This window comes from Lepisosteus oculatus, chromosome 3 (genome assembly GCF_040954835.1).
Source record: "Lepisosteus oculatus isolate fLepOcu1 chromosome 3, fLepOcu1.hap2, whole genome shotgun sequence".
Lineage (NCBI taxonomy): Eukaryota > Metazoa > Chordata > Actinopteri > Semionotiformes > Lepisosteidae > Lepisosteus > Lepisosteus oculatus.
Window position 1 is genome coordinate 23,290,040 of NC_090698.1, and position 24,713 is coordinate 23,314,752.

General features: G+C 36.4%; 1 protein-coding gene across 1 annotated transcript; it reads left to right on the plus strand.

The window, feature by feature from the left end:
* On the plus strand, positions 1-22,921 carry mccc2 (methylcrotonyl-CoA carboxylase subunit 2). The gene is made up of 17 exons (XM_069187045.1): positions 1-264; positions 1,408-1,474; positions 2,382-2,466; positions 3,642-3,743; positions 4,718-4,845; positions 7,246-7,358; positions 7,690-7,803; positions 10,072-10,136; positions 11,516-11,615; positions 12,157-12,252; positions 13,010-13,082; positions 13,687-13,763; positions 18,105-18,171; positions 18,495-18,651; positions 19,964-20,078; positions 20,505-20,590; positions 22,596-22,921. Exons 1-17 carry the CDS (start codon positions 124-126, stop codon positions 22,711-22,713), a joined length of 1,704 nt encoding a protein of 567 aa, XP_069043146.1. The 5' UTR covers positions 1-123; the 3' UTR covers positions 22,714-22,921.
* The last annotated feature ends 1,792 nt before the right edge of the window (positions 22,922-24,713 follow it).

Here is a 24,713-nt window from a genome sequence, read left to right on the forward strand (position 1 = left end):
CGGAAGAGCCGGATTAACGCTTTCAGCCGATTGTGGGAGAGCGATAGATGGGCTCCTTGCAAAACTAACGCTTGATAAGCATACATGGTTGTATGAGGGTACACGTATTCGAGCAAAATTATAATGATGTTACAAACACTCCGACCATCGCTGTGTCTTCTCAGATGTACGGGGAGGGTGACAGCAGCTTTCACAAGGCTTTACCATGGGGATAAAGTGGCAACACTCGGTTCTCAGCCCGATACAAACTCGCCACTCTTTCAGGTAGGCCAGGAACGGAGCCTCGGTCTCTAGTGCAGAAGCTTAACCGATGAAGAGAATTGCAACCACGATCTTTCTTTTTTTCTCGTATGGTTATAGTGTGATAAAATTTTAAAATTGTAGTCTTTGGAGTTTAACAGTCTAACCTTGCTGTTAAAGGGAATACGAGTAACTTCTTGCATCAACGTGATTGTTTGATGCGCAGTTGTGCGCAACTTTCACAACGTTATTTGTAAAACGTACACTTCAAATACCATTCAACATGTCTTTCATCAATGGTGAATTTAAATTATAGATTTCTTGTGTTTTTCTAAATCAATTGCACTGCATACGTAAAGAACAGAATTACTAGGAAGTGACGAAACACGTACGGACTGTCAAGGTTATATTTTACCTGATGTAAAAAAAAAATACCTGATGTAGTTTATGTGGCCAGCAAAGTAGGGTTTCTTTGCAGTATTCTGTTTTAATGTTAGTGTCCTGCTTAAAATGGTTCTCAAAATTATTTGTATTCCAATGCACATGATTAGTTTACCAAGTATACTTCATACATACACAGCACCTACTGTATATCATATAACATCTGATATTTTTATTTTAAAATAAATTTGATGGTACTGTATTTGATTGAACCTATTTAGGACAATAGAGTAGAAATGTATGAGGGACTTCTTAGTTTAATTAATCACATATATATGTCATGGTACAGGTGAAACCTTTCATGTGTGTCTAAGGATAATTAATAAACAGTTTATATTAAATATAAATTATAGATTTACACTTCCGTTTCCAAGTGTGACTGTCCCAAACGTTTTTTTTCTTTTTACTTTATTCAAAAGAAGGCTTACTCAATATCATTGTATTTACTGCTGGAATCAAGAAATATCAAGAAAATCTCCTTTCCAGGTTCTGTAGTTGTTACCATATTTAGTCGTGTATCATTAGCAGTTGTAAGTAAATAACTGTTTTCGTTTCAGACAGGTCAAGAATTAAGCCCCTTCAGATAAGTCCCACAATCATTTTGTTACAGTTATCTTTGCCGGTGTTAATTAATTGACAGGGAGAGTACTGTTCCGTCTTGCGGCTGGACTGTCCATTTTGCTTTTAAGTTACTGTGATGGGTGACAACTTTCTGCACCTTTCTAGGAGAATTATGAACGAATGCAGGCCCTTGTCATGGAACTGAAGGAGCGAGCAGAAAAAATCAAATTTGGTGAGATCTCTTGTTGTATCTTAGGTTTTTCATTTTACCCCTTTTGGTGGGGTTGTCTCTCAGAATTAAAGTGGAAGAAAAAAGGAGTCCTGAAATTTGAGGCTAAGCCAGATCTGTACGTGAAGGTTCGTTAAAGTGATCTCTGGGTTCTAGCCCACTGTGTCACAGTGAACATTTGAATTGTATTGACAGTGGAAAGTGTTATAATCCTTTATTAGAATTACTAATAATATGTGTAATCCTTAGTTGCCAGAAGAGAGAAAAATATTCCCTCCACATGCTGAAAGAAATACTTTATCTCCTAAAGTCTACAGCCTTTATAGAAGTTCAGAAATTTGTTCCCTTACCTTTTAAGTATTTATTCTTGAGGCAATAACTGTAGTTTATATCTAACTATGGAGCTGATCCATGTTCACAGACACATCTCTGTATGGCCAAGTATAATAAGTTTGATTCTTGGACCGGAGGGGGCATATTGTCTAGGGGATACTCAACGTGGATATAGAAAAAATATGTCTTGCTAACTAAGACTCTTGTTAACTAAGTTCTTTGATCAAGCAATAACACAGCGGAACAGAGCAAAGTATTACATGTTTTTGCTACATCACCAAATTAAACTGGTTTGGTCCAAGTTGATGATATCTTTTTAAAATAATTCGTGATCACAACAATTCAAAGTAAGATGCGCAGTACAACAGTGATGGAGGCTGTGAGCAAATCACAAATTCCCGAATGAGTGTAAGAGACAACAGTGCAAGAGTTAAAAGTATCAGGAAGGCACAGATGTGTCCAGTTAATAGATGTTTTCATATTCTTAATGATCCCACATCCCATTGCTGATTTCAAGGGCTTCGTTTAACACGGCCTCTAGCCCTACATATGTCAGCCATTCTTTCCTTTGATAAAGGTGGTGGAGAAAAGGCAAGAACACTGCACACGTCCAGAGGGAAGCTGCTGCCCAGGGAGCGCATTGACAGGCTGCTCGACCCCGGGTGAGCATCAGTCACTGCTGCTTTTAGAGCAAGAGGAAAAATGGGTCTTCATTGTGCCCAGCTACCCATTCCTTCTCAACCACTTGCAGCTTTCTCGTGCCATTATCAGCACTGATGTTTTATAACTTTGGTGGCACGTTCCAATACCTGAATAACGGAACAGGACTTTTCTGTTTACATGTATGACATGTATTCAGATACAGAATTGGTCAATGCAGAATGGCTTTATGTTAAGGGAGCTTGCTCCTGCCCTGTCTTGTTGTTATACTTTTTTTTAAAAGACTATTTTCGTGTGAGTGTATTCCCTACAGTGTTGGGGAATAATTTTGTAGTTAGACGGGACCTGTCCTTATAAATTGCAGGGCCAGCGACCTCAGTAGGAAAGGGCCCTTGACAGCCATTGTGCTTGATCAGCGAAAGAGCTAGTTTTGGACTTGGCAATTGGTAAATTATACATTGTGGGAGCCTGGGATTGTATGAACTTGCAAAAGAGAACCACAAAGAATTGTTGATTATATAACAACTAATAATAATGATTTTGTTTTGATGCGGTTGTTTTTTTGTTCCTTTTCCCGACTAGCAGTAGGAGCTCCCCTCCATAAGATGGACTGACTATAGTAATGGTTTCTCCCCTGCTACATCACAGAACATGCCCTTAGACAGTAGCAGGTGTTATAATTAATTCTAAAACCACAAATCCAAAAGTAAACAGAAAGAAATCAATATCGCAAATCTGGCTACATTGTGTTTTTTGATAGCCTCTTAGATGAAAAAGTAGTCAACACATGCAGGAACTGTTGCCTGGTTGTGCTTCAGCAGAGACACATCACTACAGTGTCGCCGTGTTTTGACAATTCAAAACAATATTGCACTGGACTGATGAGCCTGCGTTAAAGCAACACTGGTCTGTAGTTGCTACAATAAAGATAATGGAATAACCAAAGTTACCAAAAAATAATAGAATAAGCTTTGTGATTCATACATGTACTATATACTGCCTGACATTGGAGGGTTTAATTTGTATTCTTGCAGTTAAGTGTATATATTTATAATGTAGATAAATATTTGCATGTACTGTATGTGCTGGATGCAAAGGTCTTTAAAGTGCTTTTTGCGTTAATTGATGTGCCTAATGTATAAACGGATTGTGAAGAAAGGAAAACATTTTCTTCCAGCTCTCCTTTTCTGGAACTTTCCCAGTTTGCAGGATACCAGTTGTATGGTAAGGAGGAAGTTCCAGCTGGTGGCATCATTACAGGCATTGGCCGAGTGTCAGGGTGCGTACAATTTTAGACTTTTACGTTTAAAGACAAATCCTCGCAGGTGGAGTTTTCTATATGGGAGACCTGTATAAGCGAAGCTTAAAGTAATCCATATTTTTTCCATTTAGCTGCTGTTCTGATTTTTATGTATCTATATGTAACATAAATGGTAACGATTTTTGGTTACTGGTTAAATGATTCTCCTGAATACTTTGCCCTTATCTCACACATCCTTTCTTCTCAGATCTTGGTTACATTTTGCTAGTGCGAAAACTGTGGCAATGCAGACACGTTTTAATTAAAACATGCTTAATCCAACTCCATTTCCTTTCCTGATGTTAGCTTACACGCTTTTGCTTTGTTTTATAATGGAAAAAAGTATGACAATGTACCAATTTAGGAGCTTTTCGAACAGAGCTCTGATGTTGTGCATAGGTCTGCCACAATTTATTACTGATACTTAAGTGAAAAGCGTGAACTGTCTAGTGTTTTAGTGTCTAGAGAATTTCCTGAATCATTGAGCTTTTTTAGTTTGAGTTTTGAGATACTAATAATACTTGAAAATTCATTACATAGCCCTATTTTAATTGATGTTTATTTCAGCCTTTTCTTTACCATGGCTTTTTAGACCTCTTTAAGATAATGCTTACCATTAAAAGGTGCACTAATAAAAATTGATGTATTGATTGGTTAACCAAATCTACCTATTAATCTAACTTTATAATTGTGCTTGTTTATAGACTGTTCTTCTCTCCTTAATCTTGTACTAGTTGGTGTTTTAATGAGATGTGTGTAAATATTTGCAGCCTGTCCATAATTTGAAATGTACGTAAAGACTTAAGAGGGGCAGCTGTAATAATGTAGTATTAAACCAAATATGTTAGTCATTTAGTGTGAGTCTCCGCCATTTCGATTACTAAAAAATTAAAAATAGGCATCTGCAAGGATAAAGTAATATTACATATAATAAAACAAGTTTCTTTTTTTAGGGTGGAGTGTATCATAGTTGCAAATGATGCAACGGTTAAGGGTGGCACATACTACCCAGTTACTGTCAAGAAGCACCTCCGAGCACAGGAGATAGCCCAGCAGAATCATCTGCCCTGTATATATTTAGGTAAGTGTCACTTTGAGACTCTCCATAGGGTGTTCAGTATGGAAGCCCGTTTCCGCCAGGGAGGAAAAAAAAAACACGCTATGCTATCTCAGAATTGCGACTTAGTAACTCAGAATTGCGACTTAGTAAGTCAGAATTGCGACTTAGTAAGTCAGAATTGCGACTTAGCAACTCAGAATTGCGACTTAGCAACTCAGAATTGCGACTTAGCAACTCAGAATTGCGACTTAGCATCTCAGAATTGCGACTTAGCATCTCAGAATTGCGACTTAGCAAGTCAGAATTGCGACTTAGCAAGTCAGAATTGCGACTTAGCAAGTCAGAATTGCGACTTAGCAAGTCAGAATTGCGACTTAGCAAGTCAGAATTGCGACTTAGTAAGTCAGAATTGCGACTTAGTAAGTCAGAATTCCGACTTAGTAAGTCAGAATTGCGACTTAGCATCTCAGAATTGCGACTTAGCAACTCAGAATTCCGACTTAGTATCTCAGAATTGCGACTTAGCAACTCAGAATTCCGACTTAGTATCTCAGAATTGCGACTTAGCAACTCAGAATTCCGACTTTATATCTCACATTTGTGACTTCGAAATAGCCGTATTCCATTGTCTGTCCTTTTGTTATTGTAACGGATTTAGGTTCTAGGGATTGTGCCCTCGCCGCTCCCACCCTAGTTCGTGCCTCGCTGCACTGGCTCGAACCTGAGTCTTGCCAGCTGAGCTAAAGAAGACCTTCTTTTTTAAGTAAAAAAGGACATACAATGGAAATACGTAAAAAGTATGTTTCAGCTTTTATAATTGTGAATTCTTCTGGATGTGAAGTGCCTATTTCTGTATCTTATTTCATATTCTGTCTACGTAAATAAAAACTATTTTAAAAAGCCCACCGTGCACTATTCCATCCGGGTACTATGGAAGCCTCACTGGCGGAAATGGGATTCTATAAAAATTAGTGTAATTAATTTGATTTTTATCAGGGCACTGTACAGGACAAGTCTTCAGGCTTATAGATCCTATGATCCTGTACGATTCATGAAAATAGTGTAACGGAACGGCCGACATACAGGTTGTACGATCTGGTTGCAGTACACCACCCTCCCCTGCGCATAACAGGGATGCTGGGGTTAAAGAAAGTGAGCCAGTGCAGCGAGGCACGAACAAGGGTGGGAGCGGCGAGGGCACAAGCCCTAGAACCCGAATCCGTTACAATAACAAAAGGACAGACAATGAAATATGGCTATTTCGAAGTCGCAATTCTGAGTTGCTAAGTCGCAATTCTGACTTGCTAAGTCGCAATTCTGACTTGCTAAGTCGCAATTCTGACTTGCTAAGTCGCAATTCTGACTTGCTAAGTCGCAATTCTGACTTGCTAAGTCGCAATTCTGACTTGCTAAGTCGCAATTCTGACTTGCTAAGTCGCAGTTCTGACTTGCTAAGTCGCAGTTCTGACTTGCTAAGTCGCAGTTCTGACTTGCTAAGTCGCAGTTCTGACTTGCTAAGTCGCAGTTCTGACTTACTAAGTCGCAGTTCTGACTTACTAAGTCGCAATTCTGAGATGCTAAGTCGCAATTCTGAGATACCATAGCGCGTTTTTTTTTTCCTTCCTGGCGGAAACGGGCTTCCATAGTTCAGCGTATCACTGACTGTGACACAATAATGATCTTTATGAAGTTAGGAATGGTAGTATAATATAAAAGTTTAAGTAGGTAACTGCATCAGCATGTGTAGGATGCCAAAGAACAGGTAAAGATTTATTACAAACTGAAAGAAAAAGAAAGGAGTCTGAAACCCGAAGCTCCACAGCCAAAACATTGTGTTCCTTTTCTTCTCTTTTCAACATGGAATAAACGTTTACTTGTTCCTCCACAGGCAAAACGTCGTGTTTCTTTTCTTTTCAGCATAGTATAATATATATATATGAGTAAAGTTTAAAGATTTTTTGTGTGCAGGAGACTAAACACTGTCTACATGTTGTACACAATTACATATAAGTATATATCGATAAGACAGTTAAAGGACTGTTTTTACATTTTATTGATGTAATGTGTTGTTGAATTTCACAACAGCAGCATTTACTGCATTTTCTTTTCATACTGGGTTGTAATAATTAAAGTGCAACAATCGAGATTAGTTTTTTGGTGTTTTATATGTTCTGACTGGAAGATACTACTGGAATACAGCCCTATACAGTAAAAAGCGCTTTTAAAGTAGTGTTGTAGCCTGCTCCTGTGTTACCTCATCTGAAATTCAGTGGAGGGTATTTTAAGTTGTCCTAATTAAAATCCATTAACGCTTATTCTTTAGCAAGTAATTAAAATTCTACTGTTTACTTTCTGTGCAAAGAATGTTTGTCCTTTTTCTATAATGTCAAAAGATTGTCACCTTTTTTTTCTGGTTCCCAGTGGACTCTGGAGGAGCAAACTTACCAAGACAGGCTGATGTATTCCCAGATCGGGATCACTTCGGACGCATCTTCTACAACCAGGCACGCCTGTCCTCTAAAGGAATCGCACAGGTAAAAATGTCTTGAGGCCAGAGTGAAAATATAGGTTGTGCAAGTTCCATTTTATGTCCATGGGATTTTTTGAGAGTTTCTAGTAAATCTGTATTCTGATTTCTGACAGGGTGTAAAACCAGTTTATGGTACAGTAGGCAGTGTGAACACAAAACATATATGGCCATATATATATGTGTGATACTGGTCATAATGATTTAACTGAAGGTCATAGAAATGAATCCCATAGTATACTTATGTACTATCCCATTCTGCTCCCACTGTTACTTTTATTGTCTGCCCTAATCAATACAGAGCAGGAATCTTCCAATTGCCGCTTTCCTGCTTCCAGATAGCTGTCGTTATGGGATCCTGTACAGCAGGGGGAGCTTATGTTCCTGCCATGGCTGATGAAAGCATTATAGTAAGGAAGCAAGGCACGATATTTCTGGGAGGTCCTCCACTGGTAAGTTTAAGCAAGCTTTTGGTTTCAATTACTGTACTTTCTTTAATTTCTGTTGATCTAACTTGGCATTGTTTCGCAGAAAGTCAACGATACCCTGGCTGACTGAAACCTACTCAGATACAGTGGCACTTGGTAAATTATGAGTACTGTTTTGGGAATCGCAGTCTGGGAGCCGGTATCTATCCATCCATTTTCTATTCACTTCTTCCAGTTCATGGTTGCAGGAGGCAGGGTACACCCTGGACAGGACACCAGTCCATCACATGGCAGACAGACACAAACACAGACATGTGCACACTCACACTAGGGCCAGTTTTCTCAGATGCCAATTAACCTACAGTTAAGGAAGAAAACTGTAGCACCCAGAGGAAACCTCACTTGAACACAGCGAGAACATTCAAACTTCGCAGAGATATTACTCCAGGACTGGCATTGAACCCAGGGCCCTAGCAGCAAAACAAATTTAAAAATTTGTCCTGGATGTAAAAATTCGGCATTAACAGAAAACTGAATCACTCCAATCATTCCAAACCATACTATAGAGGATCATTTGACCACACTGTCCTTGTCTTCTAACTTGTAGTCTGGGTTTAGGGTATTGCAAGTCAAACTAAATAAAGTGTCTATACAGTATATGCCTTTGTGATTCTTAAAAAAAAAAGTTATTAAAAAGTTCTCAGAAAAGTAGAAGGAAAGTTATTTAAAAATGATGGGATCTGATAGACTAGACTGATCAGTAAACATGGAGGCATTTCTTTCCTTAATTGCAAGACAGATCGATACAAGTAGCAAAAACCACATTAGTTTGTGAATATTGATTGCCCTGTACTCCATGTTACACAGACCTCTCATCCTAATTAGGAAAAGCCTACTTTGTCTTTTGTAAGCTGTGGATTGTGAAATAAGTGGAAGACCATGAATGCATACTGCACATTTTAGTGTTCAGTCTCTAAGAAGCCTTCAGAGTTGTTTGTTAGACACATTTTTGTAAGTAGTAATGTAAAATACTGAAAACATACAGTGAATGTGTTGACAAGTCATTTTTAAAGTTTCTAACATTTTTCTGTATGGAGGCTTGTCCATTTTCAATATTTTTACAGCACACAAACTACAGTTAATGTTCCATTGCTGTTCTTTTTTAATCCTTTTTTTATTATGCCAGAGCTACCTAACCAATCAATTCTACACGATTCAGTTGGAATGTTAGATTAGTAAGCTTTTTTTTACAAATCAGATAAGCAAGACAGAATGGAAATGTTGTTTAAACAAGGATCATGTTTTAATTATTAATGATTGGGCTTTTTACATTCCGGTAAATTTTAATCTTACACTCTTAAAAGGTTTTAGAGGCTTGTCTTCTGACCTTTTCACCCCTTTCAACGAATTATTTTTTTTAAAACAAATGCTTTTGCTTTCCTGCTTCATAGAATGTCAGAGGTAGAATTGCTGTGTTAACAACTCTGGGATGTGAGTACTAACAAGCAAGCAAAAGTATCATTTTAAATACTCTTGACACACGTCTGAAGTCAGCAAGGCATTGTTTCAGAAGTGCTTATTTGATGGCTGTGTTACTATAGGCTACAAGGCCTATATCCACTCTGCAAAGGTCTGAGGTTGGGAGGAATAGCCCAACTGGTCTCACAGGCGATGCTTTGGGTTCACATAAGGGGGCTGTGACGAGTGTGGAAGTGTTGGAAAATTAATTGTGTCCACCAGTTGTGCTAACAATCAAATGAGGTTAGGTTGCATGATATTGTTCACATAGTCTGGGGCAGCGTGACTACCATATATGCCAGAGGTACATAATTCAAGTCCTTTACTTGTTCCTGTATATATTTATGTCTGTAACAAAATGATTGGAAATACATATACATACAGTATGTTCAATTTTCAGAATACCACTTATTGCTCTTTACAGAGAATTAATTATGGATAAAGGTGGACGTCAGTCTGTTGAAGTGTGCAGCTGAAGTTAAGCTCTCCATTTCCAAACACTAATTTTCTTGGTTTTCTGTATCTTCCAATTTCTGTCTCCACCTATTAATTAAGTTTGTACTGTGCGTTGTCTTCAGTAAAGGGACAAAGCAGATCAGTGTTTGTTTTACTTTTTGGAAAATTTGTCCTCTTGTGTTCAGTAACATTATATATCCACAGCTCCTTCATCCAACCTGTAAGAGTGATGCTGTGGTTTTTCTCAATGCTCTATCAGCATTATATAATGTCTGCTGTGTCTTTGTCCAAGATTAAAGCTCTTTTTTTGTGCTGCAGGTGAAAGCTGCAACTGGTGAAGAAGTGTCAGCTGAAGATTTAGGTGGTGCGGACCTCCACTGCAGGTTAAACATATTTATTTTACAGTTTTTTAAAAAGTCTTGCTCGATTTAAGGCACATTTCTACTTTCTTTTTTGCCAAACACCTAAAAAAAGAAATTCAGTTATTATCCTGTTTGATGCTCAGCTTGATCTTTGTCTACAGTAAGTTTAACTACAGTATATGCGCCTTATTGAAGATGTCCTTTGTCATTAAATGAATGTGTGCAGTGGCATGTTTTATCTGAGGAGTCAATATCTTTTTAACTGGATTTTTTCCTGGTGACTTTTAATGTGCATATTACTGATTTAAATTAATCTGATTTCATGGCACATTTTGAAAGGACTTTGTTCTAGTCTGCAGAAACAAGATCCCATTACATCTTCTGCACTTTCAAATAGTGCCTATAAAATGTTTGTCACTGATTTGTATGCACAGTACCGTACCTCAGGTTTATGAATATCGTTTTCTCTGTGAAATGGAAAATAAATAAAGGGAAAATTCCAAGTTCTAAAAACGTATTGCAAAAAAAAAAGCATTTGTAACAAAACTCATATTTCATTTGGTATAAATGCTTTATTAATTCCTAGATTTTAATAATGTAATAATTTGTTATACATGTAAATAGACTTTACAGCCTCTCAACTGATTTCTTATGAAAAATCCTTACATTAACGTGTTTATGTCTTGACCATCTAGATTTACTTTTATGGGATCTGCCAACATCCAGATCAGAATGCCAGTAACAGTAGATTAATTGCTTCTTGGTCAATTAATTAACAATATGGTTTTTTTAGTAAGTTAAGAGTGAATGATTGCACCTTTATTATTGAGCAGTGCCTCATGAGGCTACTTTATAATATTGTATGGGCTTGTCCTTAAGTGGTTCTTGCAAAAAGAGGGAGTATGTTTTGGTCCTAAATTGACAGATGCATATTGATTTAGATATATACATAAAATTTATAGTAAAAAAATTATAGTTTAAGGGCTCACACTGTATTTTGCAATGCATTAGAAACTCTTCACCCACTGTGCATTTATACATAGTACATACAGACAACAAATTGTTTCCAGGTGTTTTGGTCTGTACAAGATTTGATTTCCCAAAACTGGTCAAAAAGTGTTTAATCTATTTAAAAAATGTATACAGTTTTCAGCCTAAGAACATTTAGAATGTTTGTCACACATCATTTATTTACAGTATAAGTGATTTTTTTAAAAAGTTATGCTTCTACTGATTCTTTCTTACTCTAGTTTTTCTTTGCTTTTACTTTGCTTAATTTTAGGGTTTCATTTAGCTTTCCCACTAGTAGTTTGTCAATATTTTAAGGACTATTATCATTGGGGAATGATTTCTTAATCTGTTTTGAACGTTCCTGCTGCTTGTTTGTTGTTCCACCACAGAAAGTCTGGCGTCACAGACCACTATGCTTTGGATGACAACCATGCACTTCACTTGGCTCGAAAGGCTGTAAGAAGTTTGAATTATCGGAAGAAAATTGAAGTAAGTGATGTGTGTTACAAGATTTAAGTGAAAGTGTGTTACCTTCATTTTAGGATCATATGCTGTATATTTTCAAACTCTAAAGTTTGGTTGTAATCTATATTCTTTTTGAAATGTGCTTGGGCCCTGAAGAGGCTATCAAACTGCTCGTGTTACACATGTGATAGATAGCTTTATCAGCCAGATAGCTTTGTTATGAATATATTACATTCAGAATAGAGACAATTAAATTTTATTGCACTACAGTATAATGAAAAAAAATATTCCTAACCGATTGTACTTAATGTGCTTTTTCCTTTAGGTCAGAATTTAAACGATTTACTGTATACTGCATACAGTCTAGTTTTCAATTACATTGTCCGAATTCTTCTGCAATGTCTCTTAAATTAGCTGAAGTTTATGTATGACAGCATCTAACAGCTGGCTTTCCTAATATGGATCACTGATCCTATTTCTGGGAAGCAAAACCCAAAGTGTCTGCAAGGCCTGCCTGCTCTAGTGCTACACGTGCCTTCACAGTCATGACACCTCCATATTACAGGTGACAGTGGAGCCTCCAGAGGACCCCCTGTATTCTTCCGACGAATTATACGGCATCGTTGGCGACAACCTTAAAAGGACCTTTGACATTAGAGAGGTATTTACAGCTGTTCTTTGATGGCTCTAGTGTTTATTTCTGTGGTGATATCCTGTCATCTCACATGTTTCCAATCATTTTCCCCCCCCCAAGAAAGCCGGCTAATATTTTGTGTAATTTTAACTCCACATTGCATAAAATGTAGTTTTACAAGCCCATTTTATATGTACACTAGGAAATTCCCTAAAGTTGAGTATTCTCATGGCTCAGGGTTTATTGTCCTGCTCGTCTCCTCTGATACCATGGCCCTGTTCGTACTGGAAGATCCCAGTTCAGCCCCTGTGCTGGGCTTTGTATCTATCGGTGTTGTTTTGAAGCCATAGAAACTCTCAACGAAACAAGCACAGCTAACAATGCACTTTGGTGATTTTTCCAATCAGGAACATGCCAGTCATTTCTAATAGATTCAAATCGGTCCACCGGATTTCCTTTAGTAAGGAAAAATACTTACAAATAATGAACTGTGCAGTAATGCAGAAAGATTGATTTTTCTTCATAGGAAATGGTACCGTTAAAATGATATTTGTTGATGGGATTGTGTGTAGTAACATGAAAAAGGATTATAACACCATATTTTCCCCGTTTTGTTTTATTTCTTTATAAATATTTACTGCCTTTTCATTCTTCTTATTGGTGAATATCATCAGGTTAAATCTTAAATTTGTAGGTTTTTGAAGGTGGTTATTTCTTCATTTACTCTGGGGATTTTTTTTCATTTTTTGTCAGCTTGAAGCAAAAATATTTGGCTTTATTTCAGGTTATTGCACGAATAGTTGATGGAAGTAAATTTGACGAATTCAAAGCCTTTTACGGAGACACACTGGTCACAGGTACGGCAGATCAATAATCTCTGGACGAACCGTATGAACGGGTAATTTATTTATTTGTTATTTAGGACCATGTTGCAGTTTAGTTCAAGTAAACCGTTATACTGATTTTTATAAAACAAGTGGGCAACCTTCACTGAATGAAATGTAAAGATTTAGAGACTTCCCATAGTTTTCAGTGGAAAGACTAGAGCTAATAAGGTTATATGAAAATATAAAAAAGTTTATACAAAATTGTGTATCAGCTGTGTTTTTTACTTTTTTAGTTAATTCAAGATCATTTAAAATCATATTAAACAGGCAATAAATCATACAATTTATTCATGCCATGTAGGAAAGTGTATATCTTTGTGATGTAATTTAAGAGATAGCTTTAAACACTTTAATGATTCTAGAGATTGCAGTGGTTTTAATGGGAAAACAAGAAGGTGTTTTGGATATAGAAAACATAAGCAACTGTACAACACATTTGTGATTGCTTAATTATTTTAAAGAACATATCCAGTAACCAGGGTATTTTCATGATAATAATTGTTGCAGGCTTCATTGAAAAATGTATTTTTTAATCAAAATAAGAATAAACTTTTGTCTTTATCGGTGGAAACAGGTTTCTCCAGAATCTTTGGATATCCTGTGGGGATCATTGGGAACAATGGAGTCCTGTTTTCAGAGTCAGCAAAGAAAGTAAGTATCTTTGTATTTTAAGATCAGATTTAAAATTGTAATATATATGTTCAGGACCTTTTTTTTATGCCTGCTTATCAATGTCAGGATTCCCTTTACTTCAGGGGATGCTTGTCTTCCATTCTCCATATAACAAAATTGGATTCCAATTTGCTTTATCTTCTTAAAAGCTCCTCAACTCCAAGATCATTTTTTTAAAAAAACATAATGCTGCCTTGAAAGCAAAGGCTGGGAAATCCATTGGCTGGTACACTTTCTACTATTGATTCATATGGCCACAGAATGGCCCTAGCAGAGGCACAGTAGGATCTTTTTGTTTCATTAAAATGTATGCTTGAAATATAATGTATTTATTCAATCACACAAAATGAGTCTTTTTTTCTGATTGAATAGATAGATATTATTCATACCAGATTATGAAGAAAAAATGATGGGTGTGAAAGTTAAAGTGTTCACAGACACACTGCTTGATTACCTGACTGACACATTACTCTAAAGGCTGTAGTTAACAGAATTTCACACAGAGATTAGTCAGAGGCGACTGCAGGTGTCTTGAAATACACAGTGTACCCTATGAGAACTCCTGATGTTTAAGACTATTATTGTTGTTCTACATCAAGAAAAATAAAAGGTTAATGCATTTCATATTCTTTTTAAACATACGGGTCTTTTCTGCTGAGAAATACAAGAATGTTTTCCAATGTTTTATACAATGCATATAACTATCGATATTGTCGTTTCCAAAATTATCCTGAAGTGTTATTTATTTGGTCACTACTGTGCATTGACATTTCTGTTTTCAGGAACACATTCTTTATAAGGATGCTATGAGTTTTCAGAATGCTGTGCTACAAAAATTCCATCCAGGAAGAGGATTAGGTGTAATTACAGAAGTTTTCAGGAAAATAAACTCCCATACAAATAAAACTCTTCTCTTAAATCATAAAGATTTATTTTGATAATGCTTAAGTAACATCATTATCTTATAACAGTCCAATGTTTTTCCTTCAGCATTGTCTGAAAGCTTTCCTGAAATAAATGTTTTAATAGCTTCAGGGGAGTCTGACCTCCTTCAGTGCATTGTTATTAAGCATAACAATGTCTTATCAAATAAAAAAAATAGTACATAACCTTTTTTTATAATAGTGTAACTATAGACAGAATGTGTAATACTGTTCTAAATCAGTACTGAGATCATCAGATCAAAAGTTACTAGGTGAGCTGAACAGCCTCCTCTTATATGAAGCCTTCCTTATGATGTTCTGTTTCAGATAAAGTGAGATTTCGTGCTTAGACATGAGAAAACAAAGATATGCCAAAGATTGTTTTCACAAGTGTGTACTGAAATACATTTGCACATATTTCTAACTGGTTCAGGAAGAACTTTTTATGTTGTTTTTTTATTTCTGTTTAGATTTCTGATGTTTGTCATGGATGTGCCTTTACTAGGATGATCTGAAAACCTAACCCTTTATTGAATGAAAATAAAAATAAGCTTTTTTTCCTAGTGAAGAAACTCAAAACATTAAGGACTAACAATGTACTACATATGTTAAAAAATAGATCCTGTGAGACTTTTACTTACATTTTTGCTTGTATGGTAAATGAATCGGGTAGTGAATTGTGGATTTGTGTTTGCATTTTCCTTTCCAAAAACAAAACCAGCCCTCTTGTATCAACAAAATACCTTAATGATTCATATATCAAAAACAACACTGCTCCTCTCAATCAAATTAAGTCTTTAAAGGCCAAAACAAGTGTTGATTAAAAGAGGGAATTTGTTCTGCCCTAGAGCTAGAGGACTATATTGAAAGCGTTGTTTGATGACACTGGTTTAATTTTGTTCTACCTCGCCTAAGCATCTTCTCAATTTCTTGTGCAGTAAGTGAAGGACCCCAGGGATTTTTTAACACTATGGATTGTAATTAATAAGAGAACTGAGTGGAATGTATTATGTTCTATTATGTCTCCATATATAGTTTTTTTATTTAATTTGAGGTTTTCTGTGAAATTACCTTTGGAGAAAATTAGCTTTTTTCTTTAGTTTGACAAAGTGTTCTGTATATTTTGTGTAAGCATATAATTTAATGTTCAAATTTGTATTGAAATACATATCAAATAAGTAATGTATTTAATTAGATTTAATCATTTACAGGCGCTGTCCTTTGGATGAGACGTACTGTAAAACTGAGGTCCTGACTCTCTTTGGTCATTAAAAATCCCAGGGCAGTTCTCGAAAAGAGTAGGGGTGTAACCCCGGCTTCCTGGCCAAATTTCCCATTGTTCCTCACCAATTATGGCGTCCTAATAATCCCCATCTATGAATTGGCTTCATTACTCTGCTCTCCTCCCCACTGCTAGCTGATGTGTGGGGAGCGTTCTGGCGCACTATGGCTGCCGTCGCATCATCCAGGTGGATGCTGCACATTGGTGGTGGTGGAGGGGAGCCACCCCATTACCTGTAAAGCGCTTTGAGTGGACTGTCCAGAAAAGCGCTATATAAGTGTAAGCAATTATTATTATTATTTAGTAAAGAGAAGGATAGTCTAGGCAAAACCTTTAAATCCCTGCTTCTAAAGATTGTACAGAAAGGAAAGAAAAATAGCATAACATTTGGCATGCAGTATTCATTTTCTCACATGTCTCGGATAAGCACTTTTCAGCTTATAACAGTTATTACAGATGTCCTTCTCTTCATCCACAAGCACAGTATCTTGTTGGTGAGGGTTGAAGTTGACTTATGCCTGATTCAAGTTGATTAATTATCAAACAAGGCAGACTTGATTTGCTTTGTAGTGTGGGTCATCCTTGAGGGCTTTTATAAGAGTCACAGACAAACTTCCATTTTCAAAAATTTAACAAAACTAACAAAATATAGAATGGCTACATAGGCATCCAGTTTCAAAGACACTAAGTTAATAAAATTTGTGCAACTGCATCAAATATCACTTACTGAAAAACATTTGATTATAAACCTTTCAAAGCTTAAAGTAATTTGTATAGTTGTATTTACAAATGGATAGTGAGGTATATATAAATTAAATAGTATTACAAAAAACATATTGTCTTATTAACTTTCAAATGTAGATAGAAAGCATGTAAAACTCAATTATATTAATTGTTTAATGATTTTACAGATAAGTTACTTACTGTGTTCATTTCCTTTGAGTATTCTGCCAGATTTGTAAAATGGAAATCTACTTTTTTTTTACTATATAGAACTGAGGACTCTGTGGTCATTTAAAATCCCAGGGCGTTTCTCGATAAGAGTAGGGGTGTAACCCCGGCATCCTGGCCAAATTTCTCAATCATGGCCTTTACCAATCATGGCCTCCTAATAATCCCCACCTATGAATTGTCTTCATTACTCTGCTCTCCTCCCCACTGATAGCTGATGTGTGGTGAGTGTTCTGGTGCACTATGGCTACTGTCGCATCATCCAGGTGGGGCTGCACATTGGTGGTGGTGTAGGAGAGTCCCCATTACCTGTAAAGAACTTTAAGTGGCGTGTCAAGAAAAGTGCTATATAAGTGTAAGCTATTATTATTATTATTATTATTATTATTATTATTATTATTATTATTATTATTATTATTATTACTAAGTTTTATCCAGAGATTGTCATTTTAAAATTAGATGATATCAATAATTTATATCAATACGGGACACCATTCATTATTGAAACCCCCCAGTGATTAATTTAGATGAAGATGTTTTAGTTTATCACAAAGAAGAAATGTGTGCCTTTAGACATTTCATTCCCACTGAAGTAGACTGCAAAACTTGTTAGTGGTTTGAGAATCTAAAAGTCTGAAATGTTTACCAGCTAGTCATTTCCCTCTCACTGCAAGGTTTTTCTTGTGGAGTTAAAAAAGTTTATGTAAAGACCATGATGAAAGGCTGCTGTTGTTGTTCCACCATTTTGTGTCAGGTTTCAGACTCGACTGACCTTGACTCTCCTCTGGTTTAAATGGAGGCTTTTGTGTCCATCAAGAGGAGCTGGGTCAAGGTGGAGCTTAGGACATTGAACCTGGCACTCATGCTGTAGCAGTTAGTCTAGTCCTGATCTTGTCTGTGTGCTGATACACAGCCAGGGTGTTCATAGGCCTGTTGTTTTGGAAGTTCTGGTAGGTAACTTCTGGGAGAGACTGTGCTTTATTTTGTGGAATGGCTAAATATTTTCTTTTTCTAGCACAAGAGCAGTTTACATAAACTGACGCTTTTTGAACTGTTCTTTTGTCTGGCCTATGTTTTACTCTGGACTTCTTGGGTTATCCCTGGATCTACCACCAGGTAGTTTAGTCACACAGAGTTAATTAACAAGTTTTGTTTTCATCACAGGGAACACATTTCATTGAGTTGTGCTGCCAAAGGAATATTCCACTTATTTTTCTACAGAATATCACAGGTATGTTAAATAGCATATATCACAATTTAGAGATGAGATCCCAGCTGTCTATTACTGATCCCAAATAGGATATTTGTCATTGGAGTAGTATGCACATTTGACCTTGTCTACGTCACTATCCAGAAACTCCATTCGTTGAGACCTGTAATATTGAACAGTATGTATTTTGAGTAATCTGACATTTTTAAACAATTAAATCTCTAAATTACCTTGTTGATTTATCTTTCGTTTGATACTGTCGTGAAAATGTAATTCTAAGACAAGATAGTGTGCTGTAGCTGCTGAACTTGAGCAGTGCTCCGGGATTTGTTCATCTTTTTCAGGGTTCATGGTTGGGAGAGAGTATGAAGCCGGAGGAATTGCAAAGGATGGTGCCAAGATGGTAACAGCAGTGGCCTGTGCCAATGTCCCCAAAATCACAGTCATTATAGGAGGTTCTTACGGAGCAGGAAACTATGGCATGTGTGGCAGGGCCTACAGGTGAGCACTGGGTCAAAACCTTTACATGTAATACTGTGAAGGTTTTATGGGTTCTTTGTTGTTGAATTAGCACCACTTCAGTATTTTTTTGTGTATTTTAATCCATAACCTTGTAGTAATCGAGCTGTCTTGTAGCCTACTGGTCTAGGTGCGTGACTACCAACTGGTAGGTTGTGTGTTCGAATCCAGCTGGTGCTGGACTTTTGGGCGGAGCGGTGGCTCTGTGGCTAAGGATCTGCGCCTGTGACCGGAAGGTTGCCGGTTCAAATCCCACGGCTGGCAGAGGAATCCTACTCCGTTGGGCCCCTGAGCAAGGCCCTTAACCCCAACTGCTCCAGGGGTGCCGTACAATGGCAGACCCTGCGCTCTGACCCTAAGCTTCTCTCCCTGTCTCTGTGTCTGTGTCTCCCTGGAGAAAAGCTGGGGTATGCGAAAAGACGCATTCCTAATGCAAGAAATTGTATAGGGCTAATAAAGAAACATTATTACATTATTATAATCTAGACTGAGCCAGGCAGAATTTTAAAAAGTGTGAGTCTGCAGCTTGTGGTTCTTGCAGAATTTGAATTTTTTGTCACTAAGGGAATGACGTTGTACGTATTAGCTATACGTCATCAAATGTTTTCACTGAAATGTTATTGAAGTGTTATTCTTTGTGCAGTAGTTCTTCCTTTAAAGCTTATATTGTATAAGGTTCACAGACAAACGTCCATTTTCAAAATCATAACAGCCAATGGCTATATCAACATCCAATACCTTTATTTTCTGTTAATGTTTGAGTGACATGCTGCATCAGCATGTGAGCTCAAAGGACCACGCAAAGGTTAATTCCATGCTGAAAGGTCAAAATAAAAAAGACATTTCAGATCCATATTTGTTTTTCCTTTTTCATTTTTGGCATGAAATTAGCCTCTGATTATAGTTCTGTGTTTGTTGTTTTTCCCCCTTTTTACTTTATAGTGATGGCCTGGAGATTATATTTATATACAGTAACAGGGCATTTCACTAGAGACATTGTGAGTGGTATGCCTTTTTTCAGAATACAGCAGCAGTACGTTAGCTTGGACACAGTCTTCCACAGTTCTGACCACTACTCCATCCTGCAGTCCTCTTCAGTCTGTCTGTTCAGGAGAAAGCACAGTTGGGAAATTACACATTTTATTTAGTATTTGTAGGCGGTGCAGTAGGGTTAATCTGGAGCCAAGTCTAAAGCTGTTTTTCATTTTTTGGAGATAAATACAGGAATAATTTTGGTTTTGATTTTTCTGCCACTTTGTGGTTATATTCTTTGAATGTTTTTTTTCTTTGGCAGCCCAAGATTCCTGTACATGTGGCCTAACGCTCGTATATCTGTGATGGGTGGCGAACAGGCAGCCACTGTTTTAGCAACAATCACAAAGGACCAGAAAGCCAGAGAGGGAAAGCAGGTATGAGCACATCTACCGGTGAAATAGAACTGCTGCTTAACCCATTTACATAACTTGGGTTACATTTAACATGGAAAAAGAATACAGCAGTGAAATTGCTTAGAAAAAGACTGGAGTATGATCATTAGAGCAAATACACTTTAATACATGTTTTTATCAGTGTCTTATTTTTGCCAGAAGTGACTAATTATTAAAATATTTTAACACACTGTAGCAACACTGTTAATATAATATTAATTATGTGCATGCCATTATCAAACACCAATAACTACTAGAGCTAATTCTACTGTCTCATACCACACCAAATCAAATCTCATAAAGCATGAAATTGGTAGTGTGTAGATCTTACATCTTTAAAGTAGCAATTAATGTGGAAAACTTTGCTAGAGGAGAAAATAGCTTGGCTTGATCTACCCTGTTTCCCAGTTTTCTGCAGAAGAAGAAGCCGCTTTGAAAGAACCCATAATCAGACGGTTTGAAGAAGAAGGCAGTCCATACTATTCCAGTGCCAGGTAATGTTCCATTTTTCTTCCATCAGAATTACATATTCAGATTTACAAGGAGTCAACTGCAGGTAACCACCCAGTGGTGACAGTCTATAGTGCATGTGTTGTGTATGAACATCGCCTTAGACTGCATCTACAAAATAGTTTCCATCTGTTTTTGCATATATCCATATGCATTCACTCAGAAGCTGGGCATTCAAAATATATTTATACAGTACAATAAAAATGTACTGTACTTTTCTTCACCCCTGAATAAAGCATAGTTCTGTACCAAATGGACACATAACTGCTGTTTGTGATTTTTGAAGAATTGTAGAAATGCAGAGGTAAATAATTTTTCTCAGCAAATAATGTCATTCATTTTTTCTATTCTCAGATCACTGTTACATTTCACTAAATGTTTTTTGCTATTTTTCTAGAAATTTGAAAGACAACAGAGATACCATAAAACAATTTTGTTATTTCCATGACTACATGTGCAATTGACCAATTTTAATAGGCAGACAAAGGCAGTCTAGAATGCTGACCTATCCATGCCCTTACAGAAGTCAGTGATGTCCTGTAATAGAATGTGATATTTTGGGTAAATTATGTTAAGCAAAATCACTGTGAGTGTGACTTTTTTCTTCTTTAAGCTCTGCAAGGCTCTACTGGGGAAAATTCTGGTTTTGGGAACTGTGTTATTGCGACATGAGGGCTCTTTAACAATGGACCTTTTTCAGGTTTTACATAAAGCAAACACAAAAAAATATTTTTAACTATTATAGGTATCCTAAATAGAATTAATTAAATTTGAAGGCTATTTGGCTGTTATTAAAATGCTATATTTATATAAAATTAAAATGTAACTAGGGAAATTAATTAAAATTAAAAAGTTAATTAGCTCTAATTTGGATTTGACAAGGAAGGTTTAACAAGGACCATTAGAGCTTTTTACCAATTCCAAATTAATCATGTTCACCACCTAAAGAAATGGAAGTCCATTTCACTTCAAATTAATTGGGTTGGCTTACCGCTGTGAGTAACATTCCAGCTAAATATAGTAGTAACTGAAAAGCAGAAATGTCACGGTGTTAAACAGTTGTTTTAATACAATTCATGATCCGTTTAAAATGCACTGCTAGACAAAATCTTTTTTTTAAATAAATGTAATTCAGAACTCCCATTTGGAAGCTGTACTTGCACTTCTCTTGAGGGAGCACTTTTAGAATTTATTAGATTATTCTCCCTTTTATAAAGGTCCCTTTTATAAAGGCTTACCTATATAATAATATAGGAGATATAGTATATTCTATATTTACTTGAAAATATTTAAGTGATATCCTAATCACATTCCAGATAAAACTGGCTCGAGCTTTCTTATCTGTACTTTTAATGTTCGCTAAGTATGGATCGCTGCTCATTTGTTTAAGCTTTTATGTCACCAGTTTATCCAGTTGCAGGTTATTTATCCATTGTAGTATGGATTTCTTGAAGCGCTTTTGTATTTTATGACATTTAAAAGCACCAGACATGTTTACTGAAAATTGTCATGTTGTTCGCAACTGTGTCATGACATCAATTTATATGAGACATTTCAATGCCCCACAACAAAAGCGACCTACTGCAATGTTTAATCTTCTGTAATCTATCTATACAGTACTTATACAGTGCATTATACAGTTGGTACGATCGAAGCACTGGCACCCTGTATTTTAGTAAACATAATTCATTAGAACATTTGAATTGCCACTTGCTCAGATAAGTGTGCTAATCAGTAAACTTTGTGGAACTGTTACTGACCAAAAATGTATTGGTTAAAAAATAATATGTAATACACTTAATTGGTGAAGAACCAATTAATGGTCACAGATTTCTGTATTATTTTTTTGTGTTGTAAACTTAAAGTCTCAAATTGTATGCTTACATAGGTGCCTTCGGTACAGGCCACTTTTGAACACAACAGTTCAGACTCATTTGCCTTTTCTGCTTGGGGTTAATGCTCCTGTTTGATTTTTTATCTTTCTTCCAGGCTGTGGGATGATGGAATCATTGATCCCGCTGATACCAGACTGGTGCTGGGTCTGAGTCTCAGCGCCGCCTTTAATGCTCCCACAGAGAGGACGACCTTCGGAGTCTTCCGAATGTGATCAGGCGGCACAGTCTATTGACTGCAGGAAATTAAGCTGCATCCAATTAACAAAGGGTTCACTTCAGTGTTTCAGTAAATAATTGTATGCCTAGCCCAGTGTGCTGTTTCGAATCGTTTTGTTCCAAGAAAACTTAACCTGGTTTTGATCGGGAAAAATCAGCAAGAGTTTGTTTTTGACTGACCCATAATAAAATGTTTAAACCATCTTTATTTTGTTTTTCTTCTAATTACAAAATTATTTGTAGACTTTGTCATTTCAGATTTACATAACCAAATACAGTGACATGTAATTGGATGGTGAATCCATTTCCAGTGTTTTCTCTTCTTGTGTGTTCAAGTCCATTACGCAAACCAAGTATTTTAGCCAATATTCTTTAACTGATAAAGTAAAGGAACTTCATGTGGGCACTTATGAGAGAAGTGCTTTTTTAGGGATTAGGCTAAAACCTTATGCTGTGAAGGTGACTGTGTACACCAGAGCAGTTAGAAGGAAGACTTTAATAGAGCATGACGCCATTACATCTTGTACATATTGTACACAGTAACTGAGTCACCCAGTTATAAGATGAGATCTTCAAGAGTTTTAAAATTAAAGGGCAAGATAGTTATACAATGGGTGATATTAGCAGGTTAAGATGAATCAAGATATTGTGACGTACATTTTAAATTATCCAGACATTTAAACTTTTTTGATAAAGTTGTTATTGGAAATCAATTAAGCTTTAGCGGATGTATTGTAGGCTTATGCGTGTAAACTTTCAGGACATGGTTAGTCAAAAGACATAAATAAACTCTTCAAGTAGTTCAAGTAGTTGCATCAGCATGCATAGGCTGCAAAGGAAAATGCAAAGGTTTATTCGCAAAGAAGGCTCCACAGCCAAACTTTGTTTACTTTCTTCTATTTTCAGCATGGAATAAACCTTTAATATTCCTAAATAAAATCTTAGTTAACTTTAATATAATATAATTGATACTATACTTTTGTTACTGAAACAATCTAAGACGAGTGGTTTGGTAAGCTTGCTTAAATTATGCAAAATGTTCTGTATTAATGTTAAACATGTATAGTAACTGGTGAAGAGGTCAGTGGCATTAGTTATTCAAAGATCAGGAGCTTATCTGCTTTAATTTATGTCTGTTTACATGCTATAATACTGCAACACTAACAGCAGAGAGCATAAGATGCTGTGCAAATCAGACTGGACTTTAGAATCACCCAGACTCTTATTTTGTGATTATCTGGATTACCAAAAGGCAGGAAAGTGTGCTGAAGGTGCCTGTTTCCATTCATGGATAATGTGAAGAAGTACTCCAGTGCTTGGTCTGTGAAAAACTGGACAGAATTTTTTCAAGGTGTTTAGCTGCCAAAACCGTACTTAAGTGCTCGAATGAGTAAACCTTAATGATGTCAGCAATTCTGAAACATAAAAAAAAAATTTTTCTTAAGAAAAAAAACGTCTATTACACATAATATCAATTCAGATTGAAAATGTTTTCAGAAACCACCTAGGTTTTTTAATCATAAGAGGGCAGGACGATACAATATTTAAACAGACTTTGTGTTTACTTTTCTACAATAAAATAAATTACACAAGTGTGTTGAAAAAGTATATTGTTTGTCTCAACGATTAAATTAAAATAAGCAAAAAACCTGTTTAAAGGGATAAAAGTGCACATCTCAACATCTGAAATATTTATGATTTTTCTCTGTTTACTGTAGCATGTTCAACACAAATTCTTCTTTAAAACCTGTTTTAGGTTCTGACAGTGTGCAAGCTTTCCGTATTTAACCAGAATTTCACCTTTTAGGTATCACAAACAACATAAACTTTTTTGTGTGTGAGCATTTGTTGTGTGAAAGCAATCCGGTGAGTTTATTGTCCTCATGCTAATTTAAGACGGATCATTGATCACAGTAAAACACCCGCTCTGGTACCTTATTAATCACTTCGAGCAGAATGCTAAGTCCCCCGCTCATTTTGCGTGGGTCAGGACGTC

Excerpts from the sequence above, each read along its gene's own strand:
- mccc2 (XM_069187045.1), top strand. The coding sequence starts at position 124 with ATGATGTTACAAACACTCCGACCATCGCTGTGTCTTCTCAGATGTACG. Across the intron at positions 13,083-13,686 it reads CGGAGACACACTGGTCACAG|GTTTCTCCAGAATCTTTGGA; the intron begins GTACGGCAGATC and ends CGGTGGAAACAG. Across the intron at positions 13,764-18,104 it reads TTTCAGAGTCAGCAAAGAAA|GGAACACATTTCATTGAGTT; the intron begins GTAAGTATCTTT and ends TTTTCATCACAG.